This window comes from Barbus barbus (genome assembly GCF_936440315.1).
Source record: "Barbus barbus genome assembly, chromosome: 4".
Lineage (NCBI taxonomy): Eukaryota > Metazoa > Chordata > Actinopteri > Cypriniformes > Cyprinidae > Barbus > Barbus barbus.
Genome location: NC_136732.1, coordinates 14,906,340 through 14,920,151, shown reverse-complemented (window position 1 = coordinate 14,920,151; position 13,812 = coordinate 14,906,340). Strand labels below are relative to the sequence as shown.

Genomic DNA, 13,812 nt, shown 5'->3' with positions numbered 1-13,812 from the left:
GGCTGATGGAGGTCAAACAGCCAGTTAGTCACGCATTTACAGTGGATCATGTGGATTCTACTTCACCTTACTGTTAAGAGTATGAAGGCAAAAAAGAAAAGAAAAAAAAAAAACATACTGTGCAGTACATTTTCAGGCACATTAGACAAAACTGATCAAATAATATTTCTAATTTTAGACGTTGTTTTATCTTCATTGCCATCACTAGCTTTTTAACAAACGCTCCTGCGGCATGACATGAATTTTTAAAAGAACTAATATCCCATATTATCATTAAATTAATTTGAGTAAATGCTGCATGTATAATAATTATGAACGAAATGCTGTTTAAAATAACTTTCGATGGAGCTTAGCTTGCCACAACTGGCCAGTTTATTTTATAACCTACTAATTTTTGTATTTCCATAATAATACCTAATACTTCCATGTGCAAAAGGCCACATCGCCTTAAAACACAGAACGCGTTTAAAAAGACAAAGCAGCGATGAGGAATTTAGAACGCAGGGTTCCAGTCACGTTTAAATGTGGCGCAACTGTGACCTCAATAGAAAACGCGTTCTGTGTGAGGTATCGCATTCTGAAAATCTGTTACACGCTTCCACCATGGGTAGCATATCTTGCAGCACTAACTCAACCAAAATGAATCAAATATAGAGTGTAGACAGCTTAAATCATAAAATTCGTTAAGCGCCAACAGTGAGCCGTTCTCACCATTTACATCAAGACGTTTGTAGCGTCCCAGAAGAGTACGAGGTCACGTACACACTGCAAACTTCCAATTTAAATACAGCATTTGCATCCCCCTTGAAATACAGGGGTTACTTTAAGGTAATTAACGCAGTAAAACCTAAAACGTTGGACTTCTCACAGCTGTAAACTAGCAACACTGAACGTTTGATGGATGCGTTTTTGACCAAATAAGTAACATTATGGAAGCCCATTTCCGCTACATAAAGCTTTCGGAAATCAGAATTTAGGGGGAAAGGCATAATTATGAGAAACTATTTCACAATTATAATATTGTCAAAACTGCAACATACCAAGTCATACCCATGCCATAAAAATACTTGAAAAGCATCGACGTGTCAAAATTATGACAAGTTTGACATGCCTATTTTTGTCTTTTTTTCCGTCATTATGACTTGTTACTGTCCAACAATTATCAGTAGTTACTAATTAACAATTGGTAAAAACAGCCAGAGAGGCAGTGTTTTGATACAGAATGTGCTGCGTAAATGCAGCAGCTTAAATATGTAGTTTCCACAAGATAAACTAATTTCTGAATTGAAGAAATGTACCTCAGTTTCTGATTTCATCCACCACTCCTCAGACAGCGTGCAGAAAAGCGACGGTCAATGCATTAACAAGCCAAGTACACAATATATGGATTTAATGTCGTTCCCGTACATTGGATTTAGCACTCAGCAGAGGAGCAACAACCAGATTTAGTTTTTGAGCTGTAGTTGTTTTTGCTCGCGACTGGTTTTGTCACTCGAAAAGCAGTTTCTCTTGCTCAGGATCCGCTCGAAGCAGGGTTTCTCTCACCAGTGTGCGTAGAGCTACATAAGCAACAGAGCAATTGCACTTTCACTCATTCTTTCAAAAATATAAACAAACATTTACATGAACTTTTTTTTTTTGGCTAAATTACAAATCATCATACTATGCCACACTAGCAATCATTGGTCGAAATGAGATGCAGTCCAATCACAGTGGAGCTGAAATACAGAACTCAAAAACTGCATCTTCTATCAATTTAATCACATCCAAACCTGTACAATGAATCGTGTAGTGCGTTCAGAAATTGTGAATTGCAGAACAAGCTCTAAACTGCAGTTGCACCTTTCAGGCACCAGGAGGTGCAGTGAAGCCAGTGGTGAGCATATACTCCAACCTCATGCTGAAGAAAGTAACCGGGCAGTTACTTAAACTTCTATGGCACATTTGATAATTGCATTTCAAATGTAATGCTCTGGTACATTTACTTCTCCCTTACATAAAGCGAATCAGAGTAAAGAAATAAAACCTAAAGATCTATAAATAAATCCTACATTTCTAATAAATTCTAAATTTCGATCTGCAAAATTATTTTAAGGACAAGGAATCTGATCAAATATGTTTTCAGAAAAAAATAGGTGATGGCAGTCTTGACGGAATCCAGAGAAACAGATCCATGCATTCCTCAATAGAAACAGAAAAACCTCAATTCTATTATAATTTAACAACTGTTGCCTGTCCACTAATTGTTTGAAATTGCACTGGCTTTACGTGAAACAGTCAGTTGGGTGTTAGTTTAAAACTTATGCATTTTAATTACCTGAAATCAGAATTGAGAAAATGGCCAAAATGAAGTCACCACAAGGGTCGTGTCTGTTGCACACAGTTTATTTAACAATATGGTATATAAGTACGAAACAAGTTCTTAACCAGTTTATACAGCGATCTCAAACTTTTTTCCTTTTATTTACAGTTATGTCATCAAGCTGCATGATTTACATTAGAGAATCGTTCACCTTCAATTCAAGTTTCATGAGGAGAAAAACAAAAGAGGTTGACTGAAGAACTCTTTGAACAAATCAGCAGTCAGACGAAGCTCCGGCCTCATACGTGAGGTGGAGGGGACATCATTGATGTTTCAGAGATCAAACGAGAAAAACAGGAACATCTTCCTACATCTTAAGAGACAACTACTGAATCCAGGCCAATAAATTAACGCATTTGGGCACCTTGAAAAATAAGAGCAACTTTCACAATTTGCTCGCATGTTCGTGTGTGTGCAGTAGCCAAGCTCCTTTCTGTACAAATGAATACAGGTCCTCTGTACAAACTCCACAGTTTGGAGAGAAAAAGGCGGCGCGTCCTTTTCCAAACCTGGTAAATGTGAATGCGTATCAGACAGGAATGAGGATTGCTCCTGATCCTAATTCCACACAGAGTATTTTACAGTCCCTAAACACGCACACACACTCACCAAAAAAAAAGCAAAAAACAAAAAAAAAAACAAAACAAAAAAAAAACTGATTTCAGTTTGCAAACATACAAAACGAAAGTATTCAATAATAAAATCAAATATTTTACCTTGAGAAATTCCATTTAAAAAGTCCATAAGCTCAAAATAACCCCCTCCCCGAGAAAAAACAAAACAAAAAAACAAAGCAATTAAAAATGTAACTCGTAGACCAGGACTGCATTTCGGCCGGCCCGACAACCCTCCCAGAAAAATACCCTTTGTGATTCTGCTCTTTAAACAGTAATTTCAATCCCTCCAACAGGGAAGAAAAAGCAGTCCATTGGTTGTGTAAACCTATTTCAGTTCATTTTGTCGCCTTCTCTAATTTCCGGTGTAGAAAACACCTCTCTCCTCAAAATGAACGTCTCTTAATGCTACAATCCCTCGACGAACTTCTCTAACGTGTCTCCCGATGTATCCCCAACCATACTCAACTCGTTGGGGAGCCCTCCACGGTTTGGCGTGTTCAGCTGCGGAAGCATTGCACTCTGTTCGGGTGTGCACAGGTGAGCCTGGTCCATGGGGCCCGGCATGGGTCCCGCCAGGCTGGGGTGGGCCGAGCCGGAGTGCAGAGGCGAGGGCTGGGGCTGCATGCGCGGGGACGGGCTGGAATGTGGCGGCTGCTGGGACGGGGGGCGGGGCGATTGCACGGGTGCAGGCGACCTCACTTGGTTGCCCAGCGCATTGGCCATGGCCTGTCCGGGCAGGTGAGCTCCCTGCGGCTGTCCTGCAAGCATGTGGGGTTGGGGACTCATGGAAGCGGCCTGAGCCGGCGATCCCATTTGCTGCTTCAGCATCTGCTGCTGCTGCTGTTGCAGCATGCGCTGTTGCAGCATGTTCTGCTGGGCGTCCATGCCCATGCCAGGCTGACCCATCTGAGCCATGGGCGGCATCTGACCCATGGGTCCAGCACCTCCCTGCATGGCCATCTGCTGCTGCATGCGGATTTGCGAGTAACTGGCTGCGCCTTGAGGTTGCGGGAATCTCCCTTGTCCTGGAGGCATTGCTCCCTGTTGCTGCTGCTGTTGCTGCTGCATACGCATTAGTTGCCGGCGGAACAGCTGCTGGTTTCCGTTGTGCGCAGCATTCATCATTTGTCCCTGGGATCCGAGGGCGGCCATGGCTTGGGTTGCAGCTGGCTGCGGCTGCTGAGGCGACATGACGGGTCTCTGCATGGGACCGGTTTGCATCGCAGCCATGTTCTGCATTCCCGGCTGAGCTGCGAGCATGGCCTGCGGGTTCTGCTGCTGCGGTTGGCTGGCTTGGTATTTCGCTGTCCGCTGTTTGATGAATGCAGCCATGAGATGCGGGTTCGATTTGAGGATGTTGAGGACCTGCTGTTGCTGCTGAGGGGAACTTGGTGATTTTAATGTGCGCAGCAGGTCCTGCAGCGCTCCTGGAGCGATGCTGCTGGTCACTCCTCTTTGCTGCATGCCTTGCTGCTGCGGGGCCTGTGGTTGCACCTGCTGGGGAGGCATGACAGCCTGCATCTGCCGCGGCTGCTGCTGCTGCTGCTGCATCATGGCACGTTGCATCATTTGCGCCTGTTGCGGCGTCTGCACTACCTGAGACTGCTGCGGGGCCATGGCCATCTGCTGTGGTGGCACTTGCTGCGTTGGAGGTGCCTGCGGATTCTGCATGGACCCTTGCATCCCAGCTGGCCACTGGCCAGGCTGCATGTTCTGAACCATCTGAGGGCCACGAGGGGCCATCATCTGCATGGGAGTCATCACGCGAGTTTGGTTCATCTGCATGCCGTTCACGTTCATCCTGTAGTCTTGCTGCTGCTGCTGTTGTTGTTGTTGTTGTTGCTGCTGCTGAACTTTGGTCATTATCTCTATTTGTTTCGCAACCTTCAAAGCCTGCTGCTGCTGCGGAGAGGGCTGCGGCTGTTGTTGAGGAGGCATGGGCAGGGGGGACTGCTGCTGGGGCAGAGGCGAGGACTGCGGGCCTGACTTACCCTGCGACCCGGGCGTAGGTGGTTGGTTGGGGAAGGGTTGCACCATTGCAGCCACATTCGGATGTGTCTGCTGGGGCTGGTTGGCTAGTGCCTGCGAGGTCTGAGGCGTATTAGGCTGCTGCAGCTGCTGAGAGTTGGGCGTCCCCGGTCCTCCTGAGGTAGTTGGGGAGGGTAGACTGGGTGGCATTCCTCTGCCCTGCATGAGTGCCATGCGCCGGCGCATCATCTGCGCCTGCTGCAGCCGCTGCTGAATCTGCTGCTGCCGCAGCTTGTGCTTGATATTGAGACAGAAGGGCACGGGGCACTTGTTCTCCTGGCAGTGCTTGGCATGGTAGCAGCACAAGGCGATGAGTTGCTTGCAAACAGGGCAGCCTCCGTTGGTCTTGCGCTTGCAGCCCTTGGTGTGCTGCACCACTCTCTTCATCTTCTGACAAGATGGCAGAGAGCAGTTGGCGTTGCGGCACTGGCAGGCATGCACCAGTGACTGGATGCAGCGTTGGATGCTGAGGCGTCGACTCTCCTGCGGGCTCTTGTTGGCCTCGCCGCCCTGGTTGCTGTCGTCGTCCAGGCCCAAACCCCACTTCACCATTTGGTGCTCATGGCCCTTGGAGTTGTAGCAATTAATGCATAGATCAAAGTCCTGAAAGAAATCAGAAGAAGATTTTATGTTTTCTAGATAATCATAACATAGAATGTTAATTTACTGCTGCAAAACGGGAGATTTTTACACCTTGAGAGGTTTGAATCTGCAACCTACTAGTTTAAACCTCAGATAATAATAATAACTTGTAAGTAAAGTGGTGATAAAGTAGTACCATATATGTTTTTAAAAAACACCTGTTGGATAGCAAACAACGGCAACACACTAAACTGCTGTCAAAGCCACAAAGAGAAGACTGACCTCGCAAACGGTGCAATGCCAGCGTGTCTCTACGTGGTGCTTGCATTCGTTGCAAGTGTACACAAATCGGTCTTGGCCCTGATTGTGTAGCTCCACCAGCATGCACATACTGCTCCACTTGCAGCGGCGTAGGGAACTGAACTCCCAGTGCTTGTCCCTGGCCAGTGTCAGGAAGGCATCACGGCCGTCCATCAGATCGCAGGTCAGCATTGGGTCAGGATCCATGATCGGAGGCAGGGTGTTGATCACTGGACCAGCATGCAGGTGGATCACGAAGAAGACCTGGATTTTAGGACGCAAGAGGGGTTCTTGTCAGCACTTGCCACATTTTGAGCGAAATAAATGGAATTCAGGTAAAAAAAAATATAAATAATAATAAAATTGACAATGTGTCAAGTCCAACCTCTTTGTGCTTCTCCATTGTTGCATATAGCTTCTGGGACAGATCATTAGCTACATTCGGCATCCCAGGCTTCTTTTTGTTTGCACGGCTCATGCTGGTCTTATTTTTGTTGGTCTTTTTATTGTTCTTCTTTTTGGCGTTCTTGCTGTCAGCTTGGGTTCCCTGTGGAAAAGGAAGTCATGTAACAAATGGCTACAGACTACACTAAACACTCATTCACACCATTTGGCTCTTACTAACCTCTGTTGTCTCAGAGGAGGCTGTATTCTCCTCCTTCTTCCTTTCCTCCTCCTCTTGCTCCAGCTCCTTGATGCTTTCCTCCAAAACATTGGGCCAAAAATCACCCTCGAAATAGGGCAGCTCGTTGGCACTTGTAAGCCGGTCCTCTGTGGCCTGCTTAAATATGTCCTGCATAACACAAGTGAGTCATTTTGTGAGTCATATCTGTGTCAGTGTGACGTTAATCCGTTGTGAATGAAAACTAACAGACCGCAAATCCCTTAAAAACAAATTCATCACTGGCATACCTTATAGTCATGGATGATTCTTTCTGCAAAGGCTTTGTCCAGCATTTTGCGGTACCACTCCTGCAGTCTTTTAGGCTTGGGAATCTTCTGATCAGGAGGGTGACAGTGGAAGATGTAGTCATCACCTTCACTAGGTGGGCAGGCCCAGATATGACCAGTCACATACCTGTAGGTGGTAAAAATCAAATATATTAGATCATAACCCTACCGATCTCATTAGATCACAAAAGAAAGTGCTAATGGTGAAAAATAAATAGGTTCAAACAATTTCCCGGTTTAACTTTGTTTGGACAAACAGCCTACAAATGGCTTATTTATAGTGGACTTGTCATTTTAAGCTGAGATTGAAGAAATAAAATATTTGAACACTAAAAAACAATTACACATTATATTTCAACTTCAAGGTGGTACTTACCCAAGTTTCTTAACATACTCCAAATAACCAATGAGGATTTCATGGTAAACTGCAGTTCTTAGCATCCGAGGCTTGAAGAAGTGAATACTGTCAAGATATGATATGTATACCCGTCTGGAAAGAGGAGTAAAACAAGACAATTAGTCAATACAGCCCGTTCAAGACCCATTTAGTTATTTTTCCCCCCCAAAGATCAGTATTTACATGATACCTGGTGTTAGGAAAGGTACAATCAGATCCATATTCCTGGACGTGCATGCCGAAGAAACACACATCCACTCCATCAATCTCCTCAAATGCAAAAAGTGCTTTGGTTCTGTAGGGAAAACTTTCTACCATCTCTCCTGAATCAACAAACCTGCAGAAAAATAAGTGCTCCTGTCAATTCAGGTGCATGCTAGGCTTTTCTAAGTCAATGTGAAATCAAAAGTCGAACCAATTTACTTCTGAATACATTTTGAAATGACTTTAATAGGAGAAATATAGCTGCAAGCAGCGATTCCGGGGCCAAGCCCGTGAATGGGCTGTAGCGCGGCACAGAGCGGAAAGAGCAACAATATACTAATAAAAAGATGGTACAAACTGAACGAATGTGAAAAATTGCCACTTTGTAATTATTGGTGAGAAAAAATTGCCACTTTGTAATTATTGGTGAGAATGAACTTAAAACGAAAAGAAGTTTAAATAAAAATGATCACAGCATGGATAAAAACATGCATTTCTAATCCAGGAGCAATAAATATTTGTACAATGCTGGTCTGGATAAGAAACTAATCAAAATAGCACAACATCACACACATTTTTATAAAGTTGCTCTATGTGGGATTCGAACCCACAACAAAGCAACCCCTGACCTTCAAAGGAAGTGGCTTAGAAGAGTGCACCACTCGGTTGTGTACACAATTGACAGGCTGCCAAGGAGAGGTTTAGGTGTGAGAATGAGCTGACATAAAAGTTCTTTAGCATTTTACCCAGCGTAACACAAAGTAAAGTTAATTGTAACGCAGCTTATTCTTAATTCGATAGCTGAAGGGTCACATTAAACAGAATGGTAATTGTTTAGCCTGTAACTTAGAAGAATGCTAAGATCACTAGTATAAGCCAACAAATTTCAAAGTGGCGGACACGTGGTTCAGCCAATCCTGGCAAAATTGACATCCTTATAATTTTCTGACTGACTGTTCAAAAGTTATGAGTGAAAATGTGAATTTTTGGTATCTCACGACCCATAGGAGGCGCTGTTCCCAAATTTGGCAAGGACCCTCAGATCATGGAGTTGAAGAAGTGCACCAAGTTGTGTTTTGATTGATCAAAGTTTGGCTGAGATACAGCCTCTGAACCAATTTGGGTCAACCTCGAAGTTCACAATATCATAACTTTTGAACAAAGATGAATAAAAAAAATCTGATCAGTCATTTTTGTGCGGCTCAGTCCAAAGATCATCTGAGCCAATTTTGGGAAGAATTGGATCAATTTTGAAGGAGCAGTAGAGAAAAGACTGAATACTGTACTTTTCAAAGTGGCCGCTACTGTAAGGGGTGGAGTCTTAATGTTCACTATTGAATGTGATCAGCATGAAGAGAGTAATCAGGTGTACTAAGTTTCATTTTTCTAGAACAAGGGGTTCAGGAGTTATTACCATTTCAAAGTTGAATTTTTGAACTGGTGGTGGCGCTATAGAGTTGGTTCTAGAGACCCCAAAGTTGGTCAGATCACTATTCATGTCCATCACTACAAGTGTGCCAAATTTCATAATTTTCCTTTGTTCCATTCATAGGGCTGCCATAGAACCCCATGGGAAGAAAATAATAAAACATACGATTACAATAGGGGCTACAGCCCCTATGGGGCTTGGCCCCTAACTACACTTGATTCGTATTCATTATCTGTGATGTTACCTGGATTTCATCCCAGGTTTGACCTCCACGGTCTTATCAGAGCTGGCGACCACCCGCACAAACACCTCTCCGGCCTCGGGGTGATTCTGCCTCTTCAAGTACTTATTCACTCGGTCCTCAATGTACGAGCCCAGTCTCGTGCTCTGTAACCCTGATCAGAAAAGCATAGAGGGTTACTTTACTCTGCAACAGACAGAGAAGCAAGCAGGAGGAAGCTTAAAAAGCACTCACTTTTGGCAGAAAACTTGTTTTCCTTTCTTGTTTTCCCTGACTTCTTCATGCAGTTGTCACAGATGAAACTGTTATAGGAAGGAGAGACAAACAAAGCAGCTATAAGATTATGTCATGCTAAACTTCAGGAGAATAGTGGGATAAGACCACTGATCTATAATAGAGAACTGGATTACTCATGATGTCATGAAAGTGATGCCTAGGCACCGCCATATTGGTATTCCCCACTATTCCAATACATTCCACTGTATGAAAACATCACCTAACAAGAAAACATCACCTAACAAGTCAGCGTTTTTAATCTGAAGTATCCCTGTACATTCTTACAATGCAAACACCCTTGGCCTGTAAACGTTTTTTTTTTTTTTTTTATTTAATGTCGGGAATTTCCCCTGCTTATTAAAAAGTTACATTCATTACAGTAGAGAACATAAGATGAACATGATAAACATCAGATGGACACAACCTCAACATATATATAACAAATGAAAAAGTGCTTATTCTGAAATCTGAAGATTTAAGCTTTGTATAACAGTTAGGCTACACATATACCTTCATTCGCCTTGTAGTTATTCATTATGTAATTTTGTTATAGTGTTTTTATTTGTACAGTAGGCTTACTGCAAATGTTTCAACAATGATTTGTTAACAGCATTCGTTTTGAAGCAGGTAATGATTTAAACGGTGGTTAAATTAATTATTAATTTAGCATAACATTTTACATGGAAACAGTACACATTTGCACAATCTTGGAGAGTCTGAAATAGATGCTGCTCAATCAGGACACTAAAAATATACATATCAATTTATTCAGAGAAATAACTGACTAACGTTACATACAGTTCGGATTTAAAGACATGAAGCTTTATTTCCAAGATAATGCAAGGTAAATTAAGCTTTTCATTTCAGTACAGCAAAGCAATAAAGTAACAGGCTATTATTCATTGTATATTCAAATAAATTTTTGATACTGATACGTTCACGTTTAATAATTCCTGAATAATTACGTACATAAATTGGCTATATTTTGTGTTGGATCAGTTAACGTTTCGTTACCTGTGTCGGCAGTGCGCAGCAGACACACCCACCTAAACGATTTAAATATATCGCTTATCCTGCCCAAAAAGACCGTAAACATTGGCAATAACATCTGAAGCAAAAATTAATTTACATACACCTAACATAAAAACTACTACCGTGTGACTGATTCACTTCAAATCGGGTGATTTTAGGTCAGTGTTTTCACTCAATGGTGCTCTCTGCCGGTAGGGAATAGAGTAAGATGGCGGCTCGAACACTTCCGGTGGCTTCACTGCAGTTTAGCACGCAATGAGCGATCCAGTCATATATATAGATCAGTGGATAAGACGCTTACCCTGATGGCCAGATGACGTCATAATGTAGTACGCAGATTTGATGCATCTTCCGGCCACAGTCTTTACATTCAACAAAGCTGTTAAACAGAAGGTGGTGTTAAAGGTGGTGTTATATACATACACATATATATATATATATATATACACACACAGTCATGGCCAAAAATATCTGCACCCTTGGTAAATATGATCAAAGGCGGCTGTGAAAATTAATCTGCATTGTTAATTTTTGATCTTTTATTTAAAAAAATTCACAAAAAACTAACCTTTCACTGGATAAGAATTTAAAATGGGAGGAAATATTATGAAAAATGTTTTTCTCAAATACACGGACAATTATTGGCACCCCTAGAAATTCTTATGAGTAAAATATCTCTGAAGTATATTCCCATTCATATTCACAATTTTGAGCACTCCAGGGAGATTTTGAACATGAAGCCATGGCTTCCTGTTTCACAGAAATATAAATAAGAGGGAAAACAAAGCCCAAATTCCCTTAATCATCCGTCACAATGAGAAAAACCAAAGAATATATTTCTGATGTGCAGCAAAAGATAATTGAGCTTCACAAATTAGTGAAGTGGCTTTAAGAAAAGGGCCAGAGCAGTGAAAATTCCCATTTCCACCATCAGGGCAATAATTAAGAATTTCCAATCAACAGAAAATGTTAAGAAATTGCCTGGAAGAGGACGTGTGTCTATATCATCCTAATGCACGGTGAGGAGGAGAGTTTGAGTGGCTAAAGACTCTCCAAGGACCACAGCTGGAGAATTGCAGAAAATAGTTGAGTCTCGGGGTCAGAAAACCTTAAAAAAAATTGATCAAACAGCACCTACATCACATGTTGTTTGGGAGGGTTTCAAGAACAATTCTCCTAGCTCATCCAAAAACAAACTCCAGCATATTCAGTTATCAGACAGGACTGGCACTTCAAATGTGACTGGCTTCTATGGTCAGATGAAAATAAAAAATGTGAAAAATGAAAAAAAAATTTTCGCAGCAAACACTCAAGATGGGTTTGGTGAACACAGGGATAAAACGTACCCCATGTGTACAATGAAATATACTGCTGTATTTTGATGTTGTGGGACTATATTTCTGCTGGAGGTCCTGGACATATTGTTTAGACACATGGCATCATGGATTCTATCAAATACAACAGATAAAAAAAATCAATAAGTGACTGTCTCTGTTAGAAATCTTATAATGGACCATGTTTGGATCTTCCAACCGTACAATAAACCAAACACAAACCTCAAAAACAACACAAAAATGGGTCACTGAGCACAAAACCAAGCTTCTGCTATGGCCATTCCAGTCCTCTGACCAGAACCCTGTAGAAAATGAGTGACCTGAACTGAAGAGAAGAAGCACCAACATGGAGCTGTGAATCTAAAGGGTCTAGAGTGATTCTGGATGAAGGAATGGTCTCTGATCTCTTGTCAGGTGTTCTCTAACCTCATCAGGCATTATAGGAGAACATTTAGAGCTGTTAAACTGGTAAATGGAGGTTTCAAAAAGTATTGAATAAAAGGGTGCCATTAATTGTGGCCAATGTGTATTAGAGAAAAACATTTATTTCATAATGATATTTCCCCCCCCATTTTAAATTCTTATCTAATGAAAGGCTAGATTTTTGTAAATTTTTAAAATAAAATATCAAAAGGATTAACAATGCAGATTCATTTTCACAACCTTCTTTGATCATATTTACCAAGGGTGCCAATATTTTTGCCCATGACTGTATACTATTTAAATAAAAATGAAAAAAATGTATAAGCATTAAAATTATGAAACTTACGGTTCAGGGTCCAACATGTCATTTTTCTTCTTCTCAAACTGCTCCTTTGATATCATACTGCAGAGAGACGTACAAGATAAATTCTACCTTCGTACATGCACAACTCATTTTTGAGTATAAACTGTGTAATTTAACAAAGAAAAACCTCAAAGCCTTCTGGGCGGCAGAAGATACGTACGTCTGCGGCTGGGCTGGGTCATCTCCCAGGGTGACACTGTCACCCTGAATCTCGTTGAAGCACTTCTCACAGAAGTGATACCTGTCGGCAACAAGGCCATATTTGGGTGAACTGGAGCCAGCACACAAGAGCACAGGCAAACCGGCACACGGAGAGCAGCACAGTACAAGAGCGCAGAACGCAGGGTTGGGCAGAGATTGACACACAGCAAACAGGCCAAGGCAGAGCACAGGTTAGCATTCAAACTCAAAAATGAATGTTAAATAAAATAAATGATGGATAGCTACAGGATGGCATGTCCTTTAATGCACTAGAAAGTAACCACAAGCCTTTTCTGATTGATTTTAAGAACAAATTAAAGGCATGAAACAGAAATAAAGACAATGTGATGAGATGAGAAACATGCACTAATGCCAGTTATGGAAAAGTGATGCACCAGAGCTTTTCCAGGCACATATTTGTTTTAATATACTAACAATTAAGGCTGCTAGATATGGGGGAAAACATCTAGTTGTGATTTTTCTGATTAAAAATTACAATTACAATTTTGAAAAAGCAATTAAAAACAAAAATTGTAGGTCTGCAGAGCAACACAGTTCTGAAAAACAGTGATTACATATCAATAACTTTAAAATAATAATAGTGATCATTATTTTATTACTGTTACTAAAGAAAAATCGAAAATTGCTAAATGAGAACAAAAAAATTGCAATTGTGATATTTCACTGTTAAAGCATTTAATAAAAAAAGTATATATACACCATCGATGACCATCGATAACAAGAGCATGCTTCATTCTGAAACACACACTGCATATATTTAATTAAAATGCAGCCATTGTGATTTGATAACCACACAAAGTTTGATTTTATTCTGATTAACTGTGCAGCCCTAAAGACTACTGCCAAAGTTTTCAGGATTTACACAAATACTAGTGGGCTGGTGGGTGGAACAGCCTAGTAGGCGAAGATCTAGGCTTGCAAACTGGGAGATTCAAAACCAACAACGATTGACCCACAAAGTATTACCACTGTAACCTAGAGCAAGACGCTCTATTTTAGGGCAGGGCGATAAATCGATTTTATCGATTAACTCGAATGTGTAGTTTACAT

The 13,812-nt window shown here is 41.6% G+C and overlaps 1 protein-coding gene across 4 annotated transcripts in view; it reads right to left on the bottom strand.

Moving 5' to 3' along the window:
- Positions 1 to 2,365: 2,365 nt before the first annotated feature.
- LOC306864149 (CREB-binding protein-like) overlaps positions 2,366 to 13,812 on the bottom strand; it is an 84,249-nt gene continuing 72,802 nt past the window's right edge. For 2 of the 4 annotated variants that reach the window (XM_079407891.1, XM_079407892.1), the window contains exons 20-31: positions 12,668 to 12,781; positions 12,523 to 12,579; positions 10,721 to 10,798; positions 9,346 to 9,413; positions 9,115 to 9,265; positions 7,428 to 7,574; positions 7,217 to 7,330; positions 6,802 to 6,967; positions 6,515 to 6,682; positions 6,275 to 6,436; positions 5,872 to 6,153; positions 2,366 to 5,610 (exon numbers count right to left, since the gene is read on the bottom strand). In XM_079407891.1, coding sequence (XP_079264017.1) covers positions 3,385 to 5,610; positions 5,872 to 6,153; positions 6,275 to 6,436; positions 6,515 to 6,682; positions 6,802 to 6,967; positions 7,217 to 7,330; positions 7,428 to 7,574; positions 9,115 to 9,265; positions 9,346 to 9,413; positions 10,721 to 10,798; positions 12,523 to 12,579; positions 12,668 to 12,781 — 3,733 coding nt within the window. In that variant the 3' untranslated portion in view covers positions 2,366 to 3,384. The remainder of the gene's footprint in view (positions 5,611 to 5,871; positions 6,154 to 6,274; positions 6,437 to 6,514; positions 6,683 to 6,801; positions 6,968 to 7,216; positions 7,331 to 7,427; positions 7,575 to 9,114; positions 9,266 to 9,345; positions 9,414 to 10,720; positions 10,799 to 12,522; positions 12,580 to 12,667; positions 12,782 to 13,812) is intronic. The other 2 variants (XM_079407893.1, XM_079407894.1) reach the window with 1 other exon arrangement.